The following is a 23068-nucleotide window of genomic DNA, read 5'->3' as shown; positions in this document are numbered from 1 at the left end:
AGACCTGGCGCGCTGGGAGGCTGAGGTCACGTACTTCCAGTCAATGTCAGACGATTGAGGACCTTTGCAGGCGCGGCGCCTTTAAGAGGGGGCGTGGCCTCCCGCCTAGCAGCGTCCAGGTGCCTGAGGAGGCACGAAGTGCGAGTCACGTGCTGGTGGGCGGGGCCGCGCCGCGACCGGAAACGGAAGTGGCTTCTCAGCAGTGCTGGCTGCTCAGTGTGCGCGCCCTCGTCCGGCGGTCGCACTTTCGGGGTATTAACAGGGAAACTGAGGTGGCGGGGGTGGAGTCGGACGCTAAACCCCCTGGCCCCAAGTTGTCGGTCGTTGGGAGGGGCAGGGGCGAAGCGAGCCCAGCGGGGCGGGGCAGGGTGGCTTCCCCGGGAACGGGGCGCCTCTGGGTGTGTAGGTGTTCACTGGGTGGGAGGAAGGGCCCAGAAGAAGGCGAGAGGTAGACGCCCCAGTCAGCTCCCCTTTCTCTCGCCTCCAGGGATGGGTTCCAAGGCCAAGAAGCGGGTAGTACTGCCCACTCGCCCAGCGCCCCCCACGGTGGAGCAGATCCTGGAGGACGTGCGGGGTGCGCCCTCCGAGGACCCCGTTTTCACCGCCCTGGCCCTGGAAGGTAGGGGGAGCCCGGGCACGGGCAGGGGAGGGACGACCCTGAGACCCCGGCGGCAAGGGGCGGGGAGAACCCTCTGCGGCAGGGTAGCCGGTCGGGTGAAGCCGAGGAGTTAAGAGCGTAGACTTTAGCGCCGTGCTTACTCTTTCTGAGCATCTGTAAAGTGGGGCGCAGCTTCAGAGGGGCGCCTGAACACCACAGCCGGGTGCTCAGCCAAATCCCGGTTGTCTGTTGTAAAAGCCAGGGAGCTAGAAATGGATCTTGCGGGGCGCCCGAGCGGGCCCAGCCCGCGGCCAGCGCGGCTCTGGATCTCGGGGTTGTGGGTTCCTGGCCCACGCTGGGGGTGGAGGTTGCTTAAAAGTAAAATCCTAAAGTTAAAAAGAAGAACGGGTTTTTAGTTGCGGGGGAGGGGTGGAGAATACACGGGACAAGGGAAACGGCTGGGAGTTGGGGTATCAGAGCCCGTGCCTTTGTGTGGGCCCAGAGCCCACTGGTTCAGGTGTGGAATCCGAAGAGGTTCAGGTATGCATTTGTTTAACCTTCTGGAAGAAGGTTCCGGGCACAGGCCGGCTGCTGTTGAGGCACTGGTTCAGGGGGTGAGCAAGATGGGGGCCAGCGCCCTTCCTGGGGTTGGTGTGGTGCCAGGAGAATTCACCGCTAGGTTGGGGAAGCCACAGATGGGGGGAGACTGGGAAGTTTTGTTTTGTTCTGTTTTTTTTTTTTTTTTTTGCGGCGGGGAGGGGAGAGCGTTGAGCAGGCACCATGCTCAGCGTGGAGCGCGACCCAGGACTGCAGCTCCAGAACCTTGAGATGGTGACCTGAGCCCAAACCAAGAGTTGGACGCTTGACCAGCAGCACCACCCGGGCGCCCCTGCTCTGGGAACTAAAAAAATTAAGGAATCGTAAACGTTTGGTTCTTTGCTCCGGGGGGCCGTGTTTCAAGTGCTCAAGGGCCGCTCGTGCCTGATGGCCGGTTCTGTATGCCAACAGCTCAGCCAGAGGACTTGTCCACCATCTGGAATGTTCTGTCAGATGGGTCCTGCAGCAGGGCCATAGAAGGCTACTTGAGCAGGGCCACCAGCGTTCGCAGGGTGGGGAGGCTGAGGCACCGGCCCGATCGAGGCTCGCTGAAGGGAGAGGGGCTCCCCCTGCTGGCTGCAGTTCCTGTCTGAGACCTCCTGGTCACCTTAAGGTGGTGGGGGGACGCAGGCACGTGGGGAGCTTCTGGACGTGTCTCCTGGGAACCCGGACCCTGTGGGGTCTCTCTGCCGCCGACCAGGCATGGGCTGTTTGACGCAGCGGGGCTGCTGGGAAACGCCTGTCCGAATCTTCCTCCTGCCCTGAGTGCTGGGTCTCACGAGGTCTCTAGGGCTGGGAGTGGGGTGGGCGCCAGCCTGCATCATGGGCCCCCAGGCCCGTTCCCTGATGGTGGTGCTGTCCCCAGACCCCCCAGGTCTCTCCGGGAGGGTGGAGGACATAGACGCCCAGCGGGAACAGCTGTACCAGCAGAGCCGGGACTACGTGGCCATGAACCAGCGGCTGCGGCAGGCGGGCGACGGGCTGCGGCAGAGGCGCGCGGGCCTGTGGCGGGCTGGCCAGGAGCTGGAGCAGGACCTCGGCCAGCTGACGCAGGGGGCGCTCTCCGGGGCCGTGGCTGCCTCCTTGGGCTGACTGGTCTGCCAGCTCACCTTAGCGCGCACCCCGGCAGGGCACCCCGCGGCTCACCGGAGCCTCCGGTCGCCCCTGTGACCCCTGACCCGGCACACCTCAGATGTGGGCCCCTGGGTCCCCTGGCCTGGGTTCTCCCCGGTGCCCGGAGACCCCGGGGCACAGGGCCTGCGTGGCGGGTGACAGACACACCTGCCTCGGCTGGGCACGGGCCCCTTCCCGACGGGCGGCTCTGGGTCAGCGTGGGTGCCGCTCACCCCTGGCCGTGGGGCCCAGACTGGACTCCGCGTGGGGTCCTCGGCGCTCGAGGGCCAGTCCGTCCATCCTCTCCTGCCCCTGGCGACCCCGCATCCCCTCGTCGTCCCAGCAGCCATCCCAGCTGACAGAGCGGGTGGGACGCGGCCCCCTCGCTGTCTCCGCCCACCTGGGGGGCGCAGGACCCCGTTCCTTGCAGACGGCGGCGGCTGCTGGAGGAGCACTTGCCCAGCAGCGCCCACACCGGAGACGGGGCCTCTGGTGGTGCCCCCTGAGCACCCTGACCTGAGGCCTGGGTGCTCCCACGGGGCGGGTCGCTGTCGGGGTGCAGGCACCCCATCACACGGGCTTCTGTGAGAGGAAGAGCTGGTCAGCCTCTCACCCGAGCCCTTGGTGTCTGCCTCCATCCAGGCAGGCTGCACCTGTGGGCGGTGGGGTGCACCGAACAGGAGCGGAGCTTGAAAAGGGCTTTTCATTTGAAAAGACAAACTTTCAGAAAATTGAGGCAGAGGCGGCCGCTCGTGGGTGTCCCCACCGGGCCCCACAGCTGAAGCCCTGTCTGCAGCAGGTCTCTGCACAGCGCCTCGTGACTGCCCCATTCAGGGGTCCCTGGGAGCTCCGAAGCACCGTGGCAGGGCCCTGTCACGAAGGATCCCAAGCATCCGAGGGACCCCCAAAACCAGAACCCAGAAAGTGGGGGGGGGAGGGGGGATGGGCATGGAGGAGGACACTTGTGGGGATGAGCACTGAGTGTTATGTGGAAACTAATTTGACAATAAACTATTTGTAAAAAAAAATAATAAAATAAAACACACCTTATCAACCTCCAAAAAAAAAAAAAAAGAAAAGAACCCAGAAAGTGGCTTTGGGGGCCCGGGCACATGGAAAGCACAGGCCCAGCTCCGGGTAGGGCAGCGGGCGCACAGCCGCCCCAGCTACCAGTGGTGCCCTTGCTGAGAGCTTCTTCCACCCTCTGGGCCTGGCCTGGGTCTCTGGCACTTCCTGACTCCAGGGTACCGTCTCCTCTCGGAGTCCCCTGGGGTCAGGCAGGGGCACACCCACCGGGCTCCCTGTGCTGTCGACCCGGGACCCCGGACCACACTCCGGCTCTGCATCAGGGACAGCTGCTCGCTCTTGGCAGAAGCCAGGCTGGGCCTTCACGCGGACCCCAGGTGGGGATGAGCAGGTCAGAAGGCCCCAGAGTCCCCTCCCGGCCCCCACCCCATCCTCACCCACTTGGAAACGGAGCCACAAGCGGCAGAGTGCGATTCGACAGCTGTGTTTATTAAAGGTGCATGTGAGACGCCTGCTTCCGCGCCTTCCTCCCGCCAGATGCCGGCGGTGTGGTTAGTGGGGGCAGATGGGTGTATTTACACGTGTCCTGTGGTGCTGCAGAGACGCGGGACGGGGATGCGAGGTTTGGGCCAGGACAGCCAGGCTCGGGCTGTGGGGCACTGTGGCCGCCGGCCTCCTGGGGCAGCGGGTGTGTCCGTCCGGCCCTGGCCCTGAAGTCACGGCGTGGGGTCACAGGTGTCCCCCTTGGGCTTGCCCCAAGAGCGCCCTAGAGGCGGATAGGTCCTTGACGTGTTCCTTTGGCGGGTGGCTGGGTTGGCCCTTTGGGTCCTCAGACCTTAGGTCTTCAGCCCTCGACTCAGGGTGATTGTCTGGTGACCGCCAGCCGGCGCCTCCAGGGCGCCTGCTACCCGCCCAGGCTGGAGGATGAGGCGCAGCTGCGCCCCCGGCGCAGGGGGGGTGGAAAAGGCAAACGTGGCTGCCGGGCACGCGTGGGAGGGAGCTCCTGTGTGCTGGCCCTCGGGGAGCTGCGGGAGAGGCAGCCCAGGGGCGGCAGCGAGGGAGGGCCCCGAAGCACAGGTCTCCCCCAGCCACGGCGGTCTCTCCACTCGCCCGAGAGGTAGCTCTGGGAGTTCTCCCCGCGGCCCACGTGGGGAGACTGAGGCACAGAGCGGCGAAAGCAGAGCCCAGGGTCTCACGGTGCGTGCTTGCTCGAAGCCCTGGGCCCGTGGCTGGACGAGCTGGTGGTGGGTCTCTGCCTCTTCCCTCCCAGCAGCCCGCGTTGGGAAAGCCTGTCCCATGGGGACTGTGAGCACAGGTGATACCGGGCAGTCCCCAAATCCACAAAGGAGCCGGGGGCCCCGCAGGCTACAGTGGGGACAGGGACTGGCGGTCTCTGAGAGGTGTCCGATATGCCTGTGGGTCCCGAGGGGCGGCCGCGGCCTTGCGCATGCTCAGCCGCCATCCCCGCTCAGGCGGGCCCGGCTCCCGTCCCACGGCACGGGGCATCTGGGGGTGCGATGCAGCAGCGGGTATGGCGTCAGGGTCTCTTGAGGGCTCCCCAGCTGAGGACGGTGAGCCACTGCAGAAACTTCTGGGTGACGGGGAGGGTCAGTGGTGCTGTCGGGTGGGGGCTCTCCACTGTGCTTCATAGAAGGGACTTCACGGTGGCTGCACTGTCTCCCCACTGTCTCCCCAAATGGCATCTGTCCGCGCCGGGAGTGGTGCTCTGGCGGGGCGGCTGTCACAGCGGATCTGTTTGCCAGGGGGCGCTCTCCGCGCAGCCCACGTGCCGCAGGAAGAGGTCGTCGGCTCTCCCTGCGAGGCAGCGTCCCGGGGGCTGAGCCTGAACAAACGCACACCTGGGGACACTGAGCTGCACACGATGGGGGGAGAAGCGAGGCCTCGGGGATCGCTGTCCCCCATGTGACCCCCCACAGCCGGCATCTCCTGCAGCTGTGCTGTCCCTGGCGGCGAGCCCATGAGCCCAGCACTTTGTGCGCCACGGAGGAGGATGGGATGGAAAAGCAGGGCGGTCGCCTCCGGGGACGTCCTCTACACGCTTCCTCCCGCCGGCTGCAGTTGCGCCCCCTTCCAGCGTCCCCGTCCCCAGGCTGGCAGCCATCGCGTCCCCCCAGCCAGGCTGTCTGACCACACCGTTGACTGTCCCTGTCTTCTGCACACCCGTCTCTCCCTGCAATTCCAGGCCGCCCAGCAGCCCGCCCCTGCCCTGCGACAGCCGCGGGCGCCCCGGGCTCTGTCTGGGGCTCCACCACTCCCGCCCCCACACTCCCCAGCCGGGGCTGAGGAGGCAAACAAACCCGCAAAGCCATCATTAACCAATTACGGGGCCTCCAACATTACAGGCTTCACCCTGGCGCACGCTGGCACCGAGGCCCCCAGCTGGCAGGCGCCTGCTTGATGGGGCCACCCTCCCCACCCTGTCCCTCATCCGGAGTGGGGTGCCACCTCCTTGCACCTCCCAAAACGAGAGGGTCTTGCTGGAGCTTGGGGCTGTGGAGCGCGCTGCTGAGGGCAGCCCGAGCTGGGAGGATTGGTCTCTGCATGGGGACCCGGTTGGGACTGGAGGTCCAGCCTGGGCTCCACTTCCTCCCAGAGCCCCCGCGACACGGAGCAAGCATCTGTGCGTGAGATGTGAGGCCCATTCGGGCTGCAGGGGAGCTCCAAGGGCAGGGGCTCTGGTGGGCAGATGGACCTTGGGACCACCCCCTGGGCAGCCAGGCCAGACCTTGGCCAGGAGAGGATGTTCTAGGAGGCCGGCCACGGCCCCTATTCCAGGAGGCTGGCGGGGGCAGCGGTGGGGGCCTTCTCCGCGGCCAAGTCAGTGGTGGCTGCCACCATGGGGCTGGGCACGTAGTTGAAGGGGGGCACGCGGGCCGCGCGGCTGGGGGAGCCGTGCCGACTGGTGGGAAAGCCTCCCACGGCCACCCCCAGGCCCTCGTGGACAAAGGGGGCAGAGGTGGGCACCTTGGAGGGGCAGGGCCCATCCACATCGCTGCCGGGGAATGAGGTGGGGCTGCTGCCCGGGACCTGGGGCGGCCCCCTGCTCTCCAGGCTTGGAGACGTGCTGGAGTTGGTCTTAGTGGCAACGAAGTCTTCTGTCTGGACCACAGCGTCGCTGGTCTTGCGCTGCGGGGGGCCGCTGGGACCCTCCTCGGGCGAGGCGCCCATCAGGGGCAGGGCAGTGGCGGGCAGTGTGCTCCGAAGGATGTGCGGAACGTCCTCGTCCCGGATGCGACGCCACGTGGTGCCTGGGGCCGCCACCCTGGGCAGTGGCCGGGCCTCCCCGTCGCTGCTGCGGCGGGCGGCATCAGCCGTGGGCGCTGGTGCCGCGCTAATGTGTGGCAGGGATGCGTAGCGCTTGACGGCCTCGGGCCGGGCGGCTGGTGTGCGGACGGGCAGGTGGGACGGGCTCTCGGAGCTGGGGCGCCGAGTCGGCCGCTCGCCGGGGTCAGGCCGGGCTGCAGGGGGTCGCCTGGGGGCCGCCCGCAGCTCGTCGCAGCGCGAGGAGCACAAGAAGACTGCGGGCAAGGCGGGCCGACCGCGCCGGGGTGAGCCGCCCTGGGAGGTGGCGGTCGAGGTCTCAGGCACAGACACTTCTGAACGGCGGCGACGGGGCAGGCCTGCTGACTCCTTGACGAAGGTCAGCTGCCGCCGGAAACCGGAGCGGTCAGAGGACTCGCTGCCACTGGAGCGGGTGGAGGCCACCCGTACCAGGCCCAGGCGGCCTCCTCGGGCACCCAGGCTTCCTTCGGTCCCTGCCCGGCCCCTGGGGCCCGGCTCCGGGGCTGCCCTGGCTAGAGGTGTCGGAGCCCGCCTGACTGGCCTCTGCATGAAGGGGATCCGAACAGGTGACTTCTGGGTCTTGTGCTGCCTGGACAGCAGGGCCCGTGCGGGCGTCTGGGGCACCAAAGACGCCCCGGGACCAGGAAGCGGCCCTGCAGCCTGGGCGCCCGGGGGTGGCCTCCTGGGCGGGGGTTGGGAGGCAGGGGAGGCTGGGGAGGAGCCGGATGAGGGGGCCTTGGCCAGGCGGGCAGGCGGCGTGGCGCTCCGCTGTGGGGGGCTCGGCGCCGCCAGCTCCGAGATCTTGCCTGGCCGGTGCAGGCTGCGAGACCGCGGCTGCCCTGGGCTGGGGGCTTTGGCTGGGGCTGCTGGCTGCGTGGGACTTGGGGCTCCCATCTTTTTCGGTGCCACACGGGTGCTGGGGTTGCCTCTGGACTGTGCCCGGGGGGCTGGGCTGGGCACATAGATCACAGTCCGTCCCCGGAGCACGGCCCCCACCCTGCACGCCGTCTTCTGAGCACCACGAAGCCTATCCGGGCCACTGGTTCCGTGCTGGGCCAGGGTTGAGTCCCGTTTCTCCAGCCTCGGCCTCTCAGCACTGCGCGCCTGGACCCTGGCCTGCAGCCGCTGTCCCTTCCTGTGCATCGGCGGCTGCAGGGTGGAGCCGGACAGCCCCGGCTCGGACAGGATGGAGTCAGAGCCAGAGGAGGTCTCGTGCGCCGCAGCTGCTGCCTGGTGCAGCCACGTGACAATGGAGTTGGCGCCCTCTTGGATGGCGCGCCACTCGACGCTGTCCAGGTCGGAGGCCTGGTCTGAGCCTGCCGCCTCGTCACTGCACTCCGGGGGCCGCTCTGCTGGCCGCTTGTCTGGCCGGGCAGCCTGCGGCTTGCGGCGCCGAGGGCCTGACGCCTGGAGCCGGCGCCCAGGCACTGCCGAGCCGACACAGCGTCGGAGCAGCCCCGGCCCCGCCCGCGGGCTGGGGGCGCCGTTGCACCCGCTCCCCGGGCCCAGGACCTTGGCGACAGCTGGCTCGGGAGCACGGGGTCGGCTGGCCAGGCGCTCAGGGGGCTCAGGCTCGCTGAGGGAGCTGGCGGAGGAGCTCAGGGAATAGCAAGGTGGAGTCTCATCGGCGATGAGGCTGGGCTGGGCGCAGGCGGCAGGCGGGGCCTTGGGCGGGGCCTTGGGCGGGGCCTGCACATCCTTCCTGCCAGGTGGGTGCTCTCTCTTCACTGCACGCGGGATGGCGGACGCCCGCCTCGGGGGCGCCACGGCCTCCGCTGGCTCTTCATCTGAGTCGTTGTCGTAGAAGCAGTACACGGCCTCCTCGGTGGGCGTCGTGAGACACAGCGACTGCAGTGCCCCATCCCCGCGTGCCTGGCCAGGCCGGGAACTGTCCTTGTCCGTGCAGGTGCTCGAGGGCCGGTGGAGGGGCAGCTCCAGCCCTGCCCGGCAAGTGCCCGCCCCCCGGGCCTGCTCTGTGCTCCGGCCCACGCCCCACGCCCTGTGCTGATGCCCGGTGGCCTGCCTGGCAGGGGCCTCCCGACCTGCAGTCTTCTGGCTGTCTGCATGCCCGGCCGGCGGGTCCCTGGGGGGTCCCTGCAGCGTCTCGTCGCTGAGCGAGGTGGCACTGGAGAAGGTGACCGGTGTGCCCTCGGCTGAGTCGGTGCATGAGTCGTCCCCCCTGGTGGGAGTGGGCACCAGCATGTACACGGGCACAGGCAGTGCGCGGCGGCCTGGCACCAGGGCCGAGGCCACCTTGCGGAGCCGGGCGGGCACGGCGGCCCCCAGGCACTCGCGCAGCAGCTGCAGCTCCTGGTCGGCGGCTGCCGGCCCCTCCAGGCAGCCCCCAGCCTCGTCCCGCCGGCGGGCGCCTCCGCCGCTGCGATCTGGGCAGGCGGGGGGCAGCAGCCGCAGTTCCACGTCTTTCTGCACATAGTGCTCGTGCAGAGCCAGCGCGCTGAGGCTCGAGGCGCACGAGAAGTTCTCATCTGGCTTCTCCACCGTGAAGCGGACGCTGCCCGCATCCAGCTCCGACGGCAGCCGGCAGCGCTCCCGGCGGTCGGCGATGTCCAGGAACCGCTTCACGTAGCTCTCCCACTGCAGACTGAACTGGGTGCTCTCGCGCTCGCCCGGGGGCGCAGGGGCCAGCGGGGGCGTCTTGCTGCGGCTGGGCGGCATGGTCTGCCCGGGGCTGTCGGGCAGCTCGCTGGGGCTGACCGTGCCGCTGCCCAGCCCGCTGCACGGGTCACTGGGGACGGAGCTGGCGATGGACGGGCTCTCGAAACTGCTCAAGGAGCTCACAGAGCTGCAGCGACTCAGCACCAGGGGCGTCTCCTGCACGCAGTTCTCCGAGGAGCTGGACGGTGTGGCGTCCTCGGCCCCCAGGCTGCGGCCCCGCTGCGGCGCCGGGATGGCCACGGGCAGGGAGGCGGCCCCGGGCCCGAGCCAGGCTCCGCCCAGCTCTGCCCTGCCGGGCCCTGCCTCCTCCAGCCCCTCCAGGGACGAGTCGCTGTCCAGGTCCCCGGCCTCGCTGGGGCCCGGGCGGCCGGCCGAGGACAGCGAGGACAGCGAGCTGCAGCGCGACAGGGGGCGCGGCGCCGTCTCCGCCGCCGGCTTCGCGGGCACCCTGCTCAGGCCCTCCGTGGGCAGCCAGGCCTGCTTCCCAGCGCCCGCCCTGGGGTTGGCCTCGAAGAGTGGCACGTGCTGGTAGGTGGGCGACAGCTTGATGGTGCGCACGCAGGCGTCGGCCGCCGAGCCGTCCCCCACGGCCGGCTCCCGGCTGCCGGGCAGGCTGAGGTCCAGGCGGCTGGGCCGCGCCTGGCTGCACGGGGACCCCTCCTGGTGCTCGGCCAGCACGGCCAGCAGGGAGGGCCTCGTGTGCTCTCGGGGACAGCGCCCGTCGCCCGTGCTGCCGCTGTTGAGACTGTCGTTGGAGAGGCTGGCGTGGGCGGCCTGGAGCCGCAGCAGCGGGTGGGCGCGGCCGCCAGCCTCCTGCCTCCTGCCCTCGGGCCGCCGGCAAGGGGAGCAGGACTGGGCTCGGCCTTCCCGCGGCGCCTCCTGCCCCGGGTCCCCGGAGCTGAGGCTGAAGCTGTCATCAGAGGAGGTGTGCAGGGCCGAGATGTCCTCCACCAGCCGGTCGATCCTCGCCACCGCCAGCGCCAGCTTGGCCTTGGCCCTGGCCGCCACGGCCGCCTCCCCGCCGGCCTCCTTGTCAGCCTCCGGGCCATCGCGGCGGGCAGGCGGGGCGCGGGCCAGCGCCTGTCCCTGCAGGAAGGGGCTGCCCAGGAAGAGAGACAGCACGGCGGGGCTGGCAGGCTCGGCGGCGGAGGCGGCGGCAGCCAGGGAGGGCGCCTCGTCGTCGTCGAAGCAGCCGGAGTCTGAGGCGTAGTCCCGGGCCAGCCCGTCCAGGTGCCGCAGGGGCGCCGGCGGCTTCTTGGAGGCGGCCGCGGCCTCGGGCAGGCCCTGCTTCTCCAGGCGGTCGAGCGCCTGCACCAGGTGCCGCGTGTCCAGCTCGGCCTCCAGCGCCCGCTGCTTCCTCACGTACAGGCTGGGCGCGCACGCGCCGGGGGACACGGCGGTGGCCGTCGCCTGGTACTTGGCGGGCCGGTGGGCCAGCAGGTTGCGCAGGGCCGCGGCGCTGCCCATGGCGATCATCTTGTGCTTGGAGTGCACCAGGTTGCGCAGCATGCCCACGGCCCCCAGGTCCCAGAGCAGCTCCTGGTCGCGGGCGCTGCGGGCCGACAGGTTCCAGAGCGTGCCGCACGCGTTGCTCACGATGGTCAGGCTGTGGGAGGTCAGGTGCTGCAGCAGTGTCTGCAGACAGTTGTGGTCCCGCAGCACCTGCCTGCAGCACAAGAGGGGTCAGGTGGGCGCCCCCCCCCGCCCCTCCCCCGGCAGCAGGACTGTGCAGAGCATCCGGGCTCCCGGGCACCTCTGCGTTTCAGAACGCCGCAGAAACTGTGGCGTGACATCATATATCAAAATGATAATACTTTCTTCTAGGGGCGCCTGGGGGGCTCAGTCAGTTAAGCGTCTGGCTGTTGATTGTGGTTCAGGTCACGATCTCACGGACCATGAGTTCGAACGCCGCATCAGGCTCTATGCTGACAGTGCGGAGCCTGCTTGGGATTCTCTCTCCCCCTCTCTGCCCCTGCCCCGCTCACATGCACTTCCTCCAAATAAATAGACATTTAAAAAAATACTTTTTTTTTTTTTTAAAGTAAAACGGACTTGGAGCGCCTGAGTGGCTCAGTCGGTTAAGCGTCTGACTTCAGCTCAAGTCATGATCTCATGGTTCGTGGGTTCAAGCCCCGCGTCGGGCTCTTTGCTGACAGCTCGGAGCCTGGAGCTGCTTCGGATTCTGTGTCTCCCTCTCTCTTTGACCCTCCCCTGCTCACGCTGTCTCTCTCTCTCTCTCTCTCTCTCTCTCTCTCTCAGACATAAATAGAACATTAAAAAAAAAATGGTAAAACGGACTTTATCTCATTTTAACTACATCTCATATTTGGGATATACTTATGCTAAAGATAAGTTGTATCTGTTTTTAAAAATATTAGAGTGCCCGCCTGGCTCAGGGTGGTGAGTTTGAGCCCCACACTGGGTGTAGAGATTACTTAATTATTAGTATTATTTAGTAAATAAGTGTTTTATTGATTTTCTAAAATGTTTTATTTATTTCTGAGAGAGAGACAGACAGACAGACAGACAGCATGAGCAGGGGAGGGTGAGAGAGAGAGAGGGAGATACAGAATCTGAAACAGTCTTCCAGGCTCTGAGCTAGCTGTCAGCACAGAACCCGACACGGGGCTTGAACCCACGAACCGTGAAATCATGACCTGAGCCGAAGTCGGACGCTTAGCCGACTGAGCCACCCAGGCGCCCCAGTGTTTTATTGATTTAATAAAATCTTTAGCACAAGCCGAGCCCATGCAATATTTGGGATATACTCATATAAAAAATAAATGTTATGTGTTTTCTTACATTAAAAATTACTGATTATCATCTAATAAATAATACTTTATTTTAATAAAGAGTAAGTATTTATTGGGGCGCCCATGTGGCTCAGTCGGTTAAGCGTCCGACTCTTGGTTTCGGCTCGGGTCATGATCTCGTGGTTTGTGGGTTTGAGTCCCACACCAGGGACTCAGTGCACAGCTTGCTTGGAATTCTGTCTCTCTCTCTCAAAAGTAATAAACATTAAAAACAGAATAAGTATTTATTCATACTACTTAGTAAAAACTCTAATAAAGAACAAGTATTTGTTAATATTATTTAAAAAGTAATACATTTTATTTTACTTTTAAATGTTTGTTTATTTTGAGAGAGCACATGTTCCTGTGTGCACAGGGGAGGGGCAGAGAGTGAAGCGATTAATTCCCAGGCAGGCTCTGTGCTCGGCACAGAGCCCGACTGGGGGCTCGATTTCCCAAACTGTGAGATTGTGGCCTGAGCACAGATTAAGAGTCAGGCACTTAACTGACTGAGCCACTCAGATGTCCCCATATTTTTATTTTAAGAAGTTAACTTAAAATTGATTATACAAGTATACGCCACACAAGATTTGGGATATATTTATGTTAAAAAACTTAGTTTCTGGGGACCAATTGGGACCATCCATTCCCAGCACGATCCAAGGCTTGTCCTCGGTTCCCAGGGGAGTAGGATCTGCCAGCGCCGCCCCGCCCCCGCCCCGGGCTCCCCCTTCCCCCAGTCGCCCCCCCCCAAGCCCTGGCATGGGCAGGGCTGACCTGTAGTCCTCCCGCGTGGCGATGAGGCTGGACACGTTGCGTAGGATGCCGCCCCCGCTCTCAATGATGGCCAGGGAGTTGCTCTGGCACTTGTAGGTCAGCGTGCTCACCAGGAAGCCCAGGGCGCCATCCACCTGGCAGATGGCCGCCTTGTTCTCCGTGCTGTGCGCCGACAGGTTCCACAGGGCGCTCAGGACGCTCTTCAGGGTGGACTCCTGGGCACCGAGCAGGGGAGGAGGGTCAGCGGTGGGGGGCCCGCGCAGCCCCATACGCCCGGCCCTCCCCAAGCTGTGGGCAGAGAGCTGGGAGGAAAGGCACCCAGATATGTTCTCGAATATGAGCGAAGGGCACGTTGACCATCACGGGATTCCAGACACGTGGCCTGGCGTCCTCAGGGGCAGGCCACCTGCCGAGCAGCCCAGCGCTCGGCGGGGTCCACCCCGCGTACGTCCCTGCCCCGGGAGCTCCCGCCGCGCCCACCCCGGCTCCACCTGGTGCCCACCTTGGAGGCTCGAAGGACACACTGCATCAGGGCCGTCATGCTGCCCACCTCCCTCAGCACCTTCTTGCTGTTAATGTCCGCTCGCCAGGACAGGTTGCGCAGGATGCTGGACACCACCTGGGCCGGGGCACAGAGCGAGTGTGGTGGGTGGGTGGGGGGGAGGGGGCAGAGCAGGGGCAGTGGGCCCAGGGCGCACGGGGCGGGGGGTACAGAGCGGGCATAGTGGGTGGGGGGTCACGGGGTGGGGGGCCGGACTCCCCAGGTGGTCTGCATCTGCATCCTCACCCCTTGCCAGGCCGGCTGCGCGAAGATGGAAGGGGACGCCCACCACAGGAGGCCCAGCACACCCAGGGGGCGGGGGCTTTGCCGGCAGAAAGGCCTCAGGCAGTGAGACACCCTGCGAAGCCCCCCCGCCCCCCCCCCCCGTGCCGCCGTGCCCCCTCCGCCCGCGCACCTGGTGGAGCTCCTCGCTCTCCGAAGCCAGCTGGGCCACGATGGCCTCCATGCAGCCCCGGCGGGCACACAGTGTGGCCTGTTGGTGTGACAGAGGAAAGTCACGCGGGGTGGGGTGAGGAGGGTTGGGGGTACACCCGGCCGCCGGAGCCTGAACCCCGCCCCTCTCTCTGCTCTGCTCGGGGGAGGGAAGCGGCGCCCTGCGGCTCCCAGGAGGAAACAGGCTCAGGGCAGCGCCCAAGGCCGCGGGCCTGGCTGATCCCGTCCAGACACCACCTCCTGGGCCTCAGCACGAAGCTGGGGACAACTGTCTCCCCCTCTCAGGACTATTTCAAGGCTGGGACGAGGTCGAGGGGGGCACGGACCCTGCCCCCCTCCGGCGGCCCTGGGCACCTTGTTGGCGACGTCCCCAAAGGTGAGGTTGGTGAGGGTCATGCCGGCGTATCGGCGCAGGGCGAGGTTCAGCGGGTCCCGGGTCATCCTGTGCATCTCGTAGTCAACCTGCAGTAGCTCCGCCACGGCCTGCAGTCCGCCTGGGCGAGCGGGGAGGGGCTCGTGCGCTGCAGGCCCCGCCCCCGCCCCGCGCTCGGCCCCGGACCCCCCACCCCCGCCCCCTCCCCGCTGCTCCCACGCCCTCCGCCCCGCCCCGCCCCAGACCGCCCTCGCCCTCGGCGGGTCCACCCGTGCAGGCGGCTCCGAGGGCTCCTCACCAGGGCGGGCCTCTGCGCGGCTGTTCCCTCGGTTCCCTCCGCCCAGAACGCTCTTCCCTATTGGCCCAGGTTCCCGCCCGTACTGCCAGCGCCAGAGTCACTCTGTCTGCGATGCCCTCCAACACCCCCCGTGAGAAGCCCTCAGAGCACGAGCCACCACCGAGGGCAGGGGCTGCGTGGCTGGTGCTCGGGAGCTGGGCGGGGGACGACGCCCCCAGTGCAGGGGAGGGAGGGGACCGCGCTGGGAAGACCGGAAAGGGGAGAGGGTGGCGCGCAGAGGGGCAGCCGCGGCACAAACTCGGGAAGCCCCTTCTCCCTCTTCACGTGACGGAGGCAACGTGCTCCTCCCGGGACAGGCTGGCCGGGCTCACTCTGGGGACGTCAGTGCATCTAAACCCTCCCAACGTCAACGTGCCGCGGCCACAACCCAGGTCCCCTGCCACGCGCCGCCCCGTGGGCACACCTTGAAGACATCCTGCCAGACTTTACTTATGTGACAGAAGCCAGACACAGAAGGACGTGTCCTGCGTGACCCCACTCGCAGGGGGTCCCCAGAGGAGTCCCGTCCATAGAGGCAGAGAGTAGATGGTGGGAGCCAGGGTTGGGGTGGGGGGCGGGGAGTCCATGCTTCCTGGGGACAGAGTCTCAGCTTGGAGACGGACAGTGGGGGCGGCTGCACGACAGTGTGAGCGTGCTTGACGCCACTGAGCTGTGCGCTTGGAGATGGTAAGGATCGTGAATTTTAGGTTGTGTGTACGTTACCACAATTTAGTTTTAAGTAGGCTCCACACCCAATGTGGGGCTCAACCTCACAACCCTGAGATGAGGGGTCACATGCTCTTCCAACTGAGCCAGCCTGGCGCCCCTAAAATATTTGTAATATGTAATTATAAGTTATTTCAGGGATCCCTTCTAAGGCCTTCAGTGCTCCGTTTGTGGAATTCTCCCCCGTTGGAAACTGGCCGGAAGGAGGCAAACAGGCGGGGGATGGCGGCGCTTGTGCCACCAGGAAGGGGCCACCCTGCGGTCAGAGCGGCGTGCAGGCGCTTCAGCCGCGGACCCCTGTGTCCTCGAACAGTTTTGAGGACCCCCCCGGGAGATTCTGTTCCTGTGGGTGAAAGCTGTTCCGTGCTAGAAATTAACATGAAGAAGCCATGGGGCGCCTGGGGGCTCAGTCCGTTAAGCATCCAACTTCCGCTCAGCTCATGATCTCACGGTTTGAGAGTTCAAGCCCTGCGTCGGGCTCTGTGCTGACAGCTTGGAGCCTGCAGCTGCTTCTGATTCTGTGTCTCCCTCTCTCTCTGACCCTCCCCTGCTCATTGTCTCTCTCAAAAATAAACATTTAAAAAGTTTTTAAAACATAAAAAGAAGAAGCCTTTTAAACCCCAACATGTACAGCCCAGCGGTCCCCAGAACATCTGGAAAAACCCAGCGAACACACACATGCACGACAGAAAATGGGGGTGGAAAAGGCAAAACAATTGCGACGCTGTGGACCTCAGAGAAGGATCTCTGGAACCCCCAGGGGTCCCGGGGCCAGGCTTCGAGAACCAGTTTTATACGAAATTCCACCCGTTCATAGTACAGACGTTCACGGTCAGGAGGAGACACAATGCAAACAAATCCGCGTTTCCTGCCTGCCAGGGGCACTCCATCCTGTCCACACTCCATCCATCCTGTCCACACTGCATCCTGTCCACACTGCATCCATCCTGTCCACACTGCATCCATCCTGTCCACACTGCATTCCAGGCACGTGTGTGCAGGTGCCTTCTGTAGAGCAAAGGCCATACCACCTCCCCTGCTTTCCCGCGACGACCCGAGAACGTACACAGTGGAGAAGACGCCCGTGACCGACTCCTTACAGCTGGACACAGGCTGTTTCCCGACCGGGGGTGGGGAGGGGTCTATATGGGTTGCTGCCTGCCTATTTTTGCGTGTCTTGCTTTGTAAATCCGGCCACAGGGCGCAGGAGTGTGTCAAGGTGTGCACACTGGGAAAGAACCCGCCGGTGCCAAAGCCCCCCAGAAAGGCTGCCGGGGTGTGCTCCCCGCGCCAGACTACCTGGCGGCTCTGATTCCTCACGTTAGGCTGAGGCTGGATCTCTCTTCTTGGCCCTTGGATTCCCAGTCGCTCCCTGTTCTCCTCGGGGCTAAAGCCCTGCCCTGGGCGGAATGAGCACATGCGCGCACGCACACACACACGCGCGCACACACGTAAACTCCTGCGGGAGACGAGGGGCACTCACCCAGCTCGTTCATGGCTCGGCGGTATTCCTCATCAAAAGACAGCTTCATCACGGCACAGGTGGCCTGGCAGATCTGGGGCTCAATGGGGCCGGGAGCTGTGGGCCAGGGGGCCAGGTCAGCGCCCTCCCACCCCCGGTGGGTGCCCGCCCCTCCCTGCCTTCCGCATCCCTGCGGAGACCCCGGGGCTTTTCCAACGGCCGCACTGCATGCTGGGCTCGCAGAGGGGTGGGTCCGCTTCACCAGCCTCTGCCAGGACCGCCCGGGCGGGTCAGGTAACACCCGGCGCTTTTGTCATAAAGTGACTGCCATCAGCTGCAAAAACTGGGAACCTCACACGCTGCGCCCGGTTTTCAAGGGTCACCCGCGACCTGTGCCTGCATTCAGTGGCTGTTTCCTGAGCATCTACCACACGTCATCACGTGTCGGTGGCCACCGCGGTCCCCGTCCGCCAAGACAACGTCCCCACGGGCCTCAGGCCGCACAGGGTCCAGAGGGCGCAGCAGCCGCGGCGGCCCCGCCACTCACCGGCCGCCTCGGCGCCGCCGCCCGCCCGCAGCCAGTCCCAGCAGGTCTCGCAGTAGGCCCGGATCTGCTCCAGCACGTGCAGGACGCGCATCTCCTTGCGCGCCAGGCCCTGGTCGGGCTGCGAGAAGACAATGTTGTGCAGCGCCGCGTTGGCGCGCATGCGTGCGTCCTTGGCTCCCGGCGCCCCGGGGGCTCCGCTGCGACCCCCGGCGCCAGCCTCGGTGCCGTGCAGGATCTGCAGCAGCAGCGGCAGGCACCCCGAGCGGCGCATGGCCACGCAGCTCTCCGGCGAGCTGGACATCGCCAGCAGGGTGCGCGCCGTGTCCTCTTGGTCCCGCGTTGCCAGCATGGACAGCAGCCAGAAGACCACCTCAACCTACGGGGGCCGGGGTCACGGGAGGTGGGTGGCGAACCGCGCCCCGCTCACCTGCCCCCCCCCCCCGCCAGGGGCAGTCCCTGAACCCCTGGTGAGCTGCCCAGACACCTTGAGAGTCTTGTGACCCCAGCCCAGGACATGGCTCGCTCACCCCGACACCCTCACCCTGCTCCTTCCTGGGGGCCAATGCGCACACCCGGGGAGGGTACCGGAGATGCCCCCAGCTCATGAGGACCAAGTCTGCTACTCCCGTGCCCTCCCAACACACAGGACAGCGGGCCCCGCCCACGCGCTGGCCCTGCCAGCCTCGCCACACACCCAACCCAGGCGGCCCTTCCACACCTGGGGGCGCTTTTCGGAGACAGGGGAGGGAAGGTCCCCCACATCTGACAGAGGCAGGACCCACGCCACCATGCACCCCAACCCAGCCGGCCCCCTGCACCCTTTGCCTCTCAACCCATCCGCCTCATCGATGCCCCACAAACCCGGATGCCCCTTCACCTTGCTGTTGCCTGGCTGAGGGACGCCATCCTCAGGGTGCGTGGGGACCTCAGTCTCTGGATCCTCGTCCACCGGCACCGACTTCACCGCCAGCAGGGCCTGTGCGGAGGACGCCAGGCCTGGGGGCTCTGGTGGGGAGCACCCCACAAAGCGCACAGACTGCTAATGCCGGCCACACCCCCACGACGATGTGGGTGGCGGCTGCAGGCCCATTGCTGCACCCTGGGCAGAGCCCTAGCGGTCTCTCCACTGCCTGGACCCGTCAGCACCCCGGTGCCCTGGCTCCCCCCCTCCCAGTACCTGGGGCTCGGTCTGTTGCACCCGGTCCTGTGCCGACATCAGTTCCTGATCGATTTGCTCCAAGCGAGAAGCGCGGATCTGAGCCAAGAGAAAGATGCACGCTGGGGCGGACCCCACGCCCGGATCTGACTCCGCCCCCTCCAACGTGACCCCACCCCCTAAGCGGCACTTAGGGCCGCTTCTGCCCCTCCCTGGCCCCACCCCAATTCCTCCATATGGCCCCGCCCACTCTGAGCCCCGCCGCGATATCTGACTCCGCCCACAGGCGGGCCCCGCCCCAGACCCTGGCTCCACCCACTCCTTGCTCGGCCCCATCCTTCCGGACCCGCCCACTCCCTGCTCTGGTCCGGCCCACGGACCGACGCTCAAGGCTTGCCCTTACTCGGTTTTGCCCACTGACCACCCCCTGCCCTCACGGTTCTCGGACTCTGCCCTCGGAGCCCGGGCCCGCCCTTCGCCACCCACAAAGGGCTCTAGCCCCTGGCCCCGCCCCCCGGCCCGGCCCCGCCCACAGCAGTCCCCGCGCCCCGCCCACCGGCGCGCGCCTCCCCGGACACCGCAGCGCCCCGCCCCGCGCGCCGCCTCACCTGCGCGCGCTGCACCATCTCGTCCGAGGTGCCGAAGCGCTCCTCCATCAGCGAGCGGATGTGCTGGGCCTCGAACTCCAGCTGCTGCCGGATCAGGTCCATCTGCATCGAGAACTGCTGGGAGGGGCGGGCGGGCCGCGGTGAGGGGCGCCCGGGCCGAGCCTTGCCCCGCGCCGCCCCCCGCGCCGCCCGCCGCCGCCCGCTCACCGTCTCCACGTGCGGGAGCTCGTCCAGGCGCTTGGACAGGCCCTGCAGCTGTGAGTAATACCAGAGCTTCTCCTTCTCCTCCTTCTCGATCTCGTTCAGCAGGAAGCACCTGCGGAGGGGCAGTCGGTGGGCGCGGGCTCGCAGGGCGGCAGCCGTCCTGCGTGTGCCAGGTTAACACCTTGGTGCTCCCGGGACTGGGGCGGGGTGCAGACAGTCACTTCGGCTTTGTAAGTCGCGGTCCCCGGAGAAGGACCCTGATCAGCACTCGCTGAACCCCCTCTAGCCCGCGGAGACCTGCTCCGGGCGCAGCAGGCGCCCTCAACCTCGTGGGGAGGCGCTGCCATTTGCCTTTTACGGAGCTCCGCGTTTAGGCCCGGGGTCCTTTTTTTCTTTTTTTGAATAAATATTTATCGACTTTAGATAATTTTTCCCATGTTACATATAATTACATGGCAAAAGTCTGGGGCTGGGAGGGGTTAGGTCCTACACCACAGCGTGGACTTAACTCCAAGCCGCTCTTTTAAAATTTTTTTTTTTATAGTTTATTTATTTTTGAGACAGAGACTGAGCAGGAGCGGCGGAGGGGCAGAGAGAGAGGGAGACACAGAACCCGAAGCAGCTCCAGCCTCTGAGCTGTCAGCACAGAGCCCGACGCGGGGCTCGAACCCACGAACCGTGAGATCATGCCCTGAGCCAAGGTCGGACGCGTAACCGACGGAGCCCCCAGGCGCCCCTCCAAGTCGCCCCATCCGACCCCACACAACCCACACCCTGCTTGCCTCTGCTGGCCTCGGGCCACAGCCCTCTCCGCACAAAGGCCGCGTTGAGCCCTTCTGGCTCCAGTCCCGACCCTGGCAATAGACACAGCCCCGTCCCTCAGGAAGCCTGAGTGCTGGGGGCCCTGGGGCCGTCTCCCGGGAGCCCTGCCCTTGGCCAGGAACTCCTCCTTCCTCTTTGTCCTCCGGCTGAGGTCCCCTCGGGCTGTGCAGCGCATGCGGGCGCGGGCGGGCGAGGGCAGGGCCGGCCCTGGAGGTGGGTGGAACACCGGCCAGGGCAGAGGTGCGTGGGGGGGGGGGGAGCGGAGCTACGTGACAGTCTCTGGGGGCCGCTTCCGGACACTTGCCATCTCACCTTTCCCGGTCCAGTTCCTCCAGCAGCCGGATGGTCGCCCGGCTCAGCTCCCCAAAGCTGTCCTTCGAGGGCCCAGAGCCGTGTACTGGACTCCCGTCGGGGGTCCGGCCAGTGGGCTCAGGGCCGAGGGCCGGGGGCTGGAACTTGAGGTTGTACAGGCTGGTGATGTCCATCTGCAGGGCTAGGTGGGCACGGAGGGAGAGGGCAAGGTCAGTGCCCCTTCCTGCCCCTCCTCCTCCCAGCTCCCTCGGAGGCCCCTCCCCTCACCTTTCAGCTGCTCCAGCACCTCAGTCTGCCCCAAGGACACCAGCACCCCGGCCTCCTGCTCCAGCTTGCCTTGTAAGTGCTTCAGGACCTCCTGCGGTGGGGGCGGGAGTGTGGCTGTCCGGGTCCACCCCCGCTAGGGGGTGTGCCCCGGGCCTGGCCTGCGGGTCTCTGGGTCCAGCACCCTGGTGGTCGTCCCTGTAACCGCAGCCCGAGGCCCCCGCCCAGCCCCACCCTCACCTTCATGCCGGATGTCTCCGTCTCTAGCTTGGACAGGTGGCTCGAGTTGTCTCGAAGCTCCTGCCTCAGGTGGCTGTTCTCGGCCTTCAAGGCCTCCACCTGCCGCACCAGCTGCTCGTAGGGTGCCACGGAGCTCGTCATCTTCAGCTCCTGCAGCGCCTGGGGCCACAGGTCAGAGGTTCACCCAGGGGTCTAGGGAGGGTGAAGTCCCCCGACCTAAGTCCCAGCCCTCCCCCATCTGATCTTAGGGATGAGGCCCAGCAGGAGAGCCAGGTGTGGACCGCTGCAGGCAGCATGACGGCAGCACAGAGGACATGCGGCATGGCGGATGGACCGGCAGGCTTGGGCAGGGGTGACGGGAGGCAGGGGGCCAGAGCCGCGGGCTGGATGTGCAGACACACGGCCCCCCAGCGCCCACGGGTACGTGTCCACCCTCGCTGCCGGGGTCCCAGACACACGAGCGGACAGCTGGGCAGACAGATGGGCAGCCAGGGTCCTCCCCCACAGAGCCGCAGCCGGCCCAGCCCCCTAACACAGCTCAGAGAGCGAGGCCCAGGCTGCTGGGGGGGCCCCCGGAGCTGGGCAGCCCGACAGGCCGACCCCAGCCCAGCGCGGTCACCCTGGGCGTCTAGCAGCTGAGTGCCGCGCCACCCCCACGCCCCCTCCACCAACCTGCCGGGCCCGGCTCCTCTCCCGTCAGCCCTGCACCCGCCCCTGGGGTCCCCGGAGCCCCATGCCCCGTCTCCTGGGCTTTCGCCCCGCCACCCACTTCTTTGTGTGTGGCTGTCCTCGCTCTGGCCCAGCCTCCTCTGTCCGGCCGCTGGCAGCTCCTCCTCTCTGGGCTTGGCCCTCCCCGAGCCGTCCCACCCCCTCCCCACCCCCTTCCCTCTTTGTTCCCTTCCCATCAGCACGCCCCCCCCCCTCCGCCTTTGTCTGAGGCGCACCAATGGCAACCCATCCTCTCCTCCACCTACTTCCCCGAGCCCCCTCCCCAAATCAGCCCGCCCTCCCCAGCCCACATGGAGGCACTTGCCCCCCTCCCCCACCCTCCACCCTGGCCACGTAGTCATTCACGTGCCCGGTCACTCCGTGTCATCTCCCTGCCCCTCCCCACCCCACCCCGCCTGGGATCAGCACGGGCACCTGTGTCTGGAGTGAGTGGGAGACAGGGGGGGGGGGGGGGGCTACTGTATGCCTGTCCGGCATCCGACTTGCGGCCGTAGCCCCGGGCCTCAGGGACCGCCACTGGGCTGTGCCCAGAGAAGGAAGCTGAGGCGTGGGTGACAGGCAAGGCATGATGGGGACCTGACACAGGAAGGACTCAGGAGTCCAGTTCTGGCCGCTGCGGGCCTCGCCTTGCCCACCGGAGGGAGGAGAACGTGGTCCTGCAGGTCGACGTGAGGGAGGGGCGACGGGACAGTCACATGGGAGAAAACGTGTCGGGTAGGGAAGGCCGCAGCCTGTGCCTCCCGCCCCAATATTGATCCTGCCCAAGGCCCAGCCGGGAACCCCAGTGGGGACTCAGGCCTGGGGTTGCGGCAAGATTCCTGGGGTCTGGCTGCCACGCCGAGCACAGCCAGGGGAAGCGCGAGGGGACGCAGGACACTCCTGCGTGTCCGTCGTGCTCCCTAAGCCCAGGCCCCTCCTGGAGCCCCACCCAGGGCTGCTCCCCCCCCCACACACCCGGTTTCCCTCCTGGGCTGAGCCTGGGACACCTTCACCCCCCCCCCATCTGGTGGTCACTGCTGCATCCTCATCAGACTGAGCTTGGCGGCAGGGCCACCCACCAGACTCCTCATTCCAGCCCGAGCTCCCCAACTCCACACTCCCGCCCGCCCCTCAAGCTTTGCTCAGCTGGACGCTCTCTCTCCCAGCTCCCCACAGCCCTCCCATCAGGGCAGCCTCGCTGGCCTCCCACAGTCCACTCGTGGAAAGCCGGAAGGAAGCTCTGAGAGTCACGGGTTGGATTCCATCCCTCCCTCACTCCAGTACTTCCCATGGCTCCCCCGTGCCCTCAAAATAAGAGCCAGTTCCCCCGCATCCACCCTGCCTCGCTGACACCTGGCGGCCACACTGCAGTGTTCTTCCCCCGGCTTCTTCACATGCAGCTTTCTGCCTGGAGCACCTTTCCCGACTCCTGC

The 23068-nt window shown here is 66.2% G+C and overlaps 2 protein-coding genes across 4 annotated transcripts; one reads left to right on the top strand and one right to left on the bottom strand.

The window, feature by feature from the left end:
* Positions 1-8: 8 nt before the first annotated feature.
* Positions 9-3267, top strand: CUNH19orf25 (chromosome unknown C19orf25 homolog). Of its 2 annotated transcripts, XM_039247967.1 has the most exons (4): positions 10-252; positions 488-619; positions 2061-2253; positions 2336-3267. In XM_039247967.1, the coding sequence occupies exons 2-4, from the start codon at positions 490-492 to the stop codon at positions 2370-2372; spliced, it is 360 nt and encodes a 119-aa protein (XP_039103898.1). In that variant the 5' UTR covers positions 10-252; positions 488-489; the 3' UTR covers positions 2373-3267. The 2 variants fall into 2 exon arrangements, with proteins under 2 accessions (XP_039103899.1, XP_039103898.1); XM_039247968.1 differs by lacking the exon at positions 2336-3267 and having other exon boundaries at positions 9-252; positions 2061-2287.
* Positions 3268-3802: 535 nt separating this feature from the next.
* Positions 3803-21068, bottom strand: APC2 (APC regulator of WNT signaling pathway 2). Of its 2 annotated transcripts, none has more exons than XM_039248144.1 (14): positions 20928-21068; positions 20691-20781; positions 20424-20604; positions 19293-19401; positions 19086-19202; positions 18499-18576; positions 18199-18297; positions 17322-17697; positions 16796-16891; positions 14231-14370; positions 13839-13916; positions 13385-13501; positions 12883-13097; positions 3803-10979 (listed from the first exon to the last, which is right to left on the bottom strand). In XM_039248144.1, the coding sequence occupies exons 1-14, from the start codon at positions 21066-21068 to the stop codon at positions 6122-6124; spliced, it is 6696 nt and encodes a 2231-aa protein (XP_039104075.1). In that variant the 3' UTR covers positions 3803-6121. The 2 variants fall into 2 exon arrangements, with proteins under 2 accessions (XP_039104075.1, XP_039104076.1); XM_039248145.1 differs by having other exon boundaries at positions 19086-19199.
* Between the last annotated feature and the right edge of the window lie 2000 nt (positions 21069-23068).

This window comes from Hyaena hyaena, unplaced genomic scaffold, assembly GCF_003009895.1.
Source record: "Hyaena hyaena isolate Hyena2069 unplaced genomic scaffold, ASM300989v1 scaffold_302, whole genome shotgun sequence".
NCBI classification, from domain to species: Eukaryota; Metazoa; Chordata; class Mammalia; order Carnivora; family Hyaenidae; genus Hyaena; species Hyaena hyaena.
The sequence above is the reverse complement of the archived record's forward strand: the minus strand, read 5'-3'. Positions and strand labels throughout refer to the sequence as shown.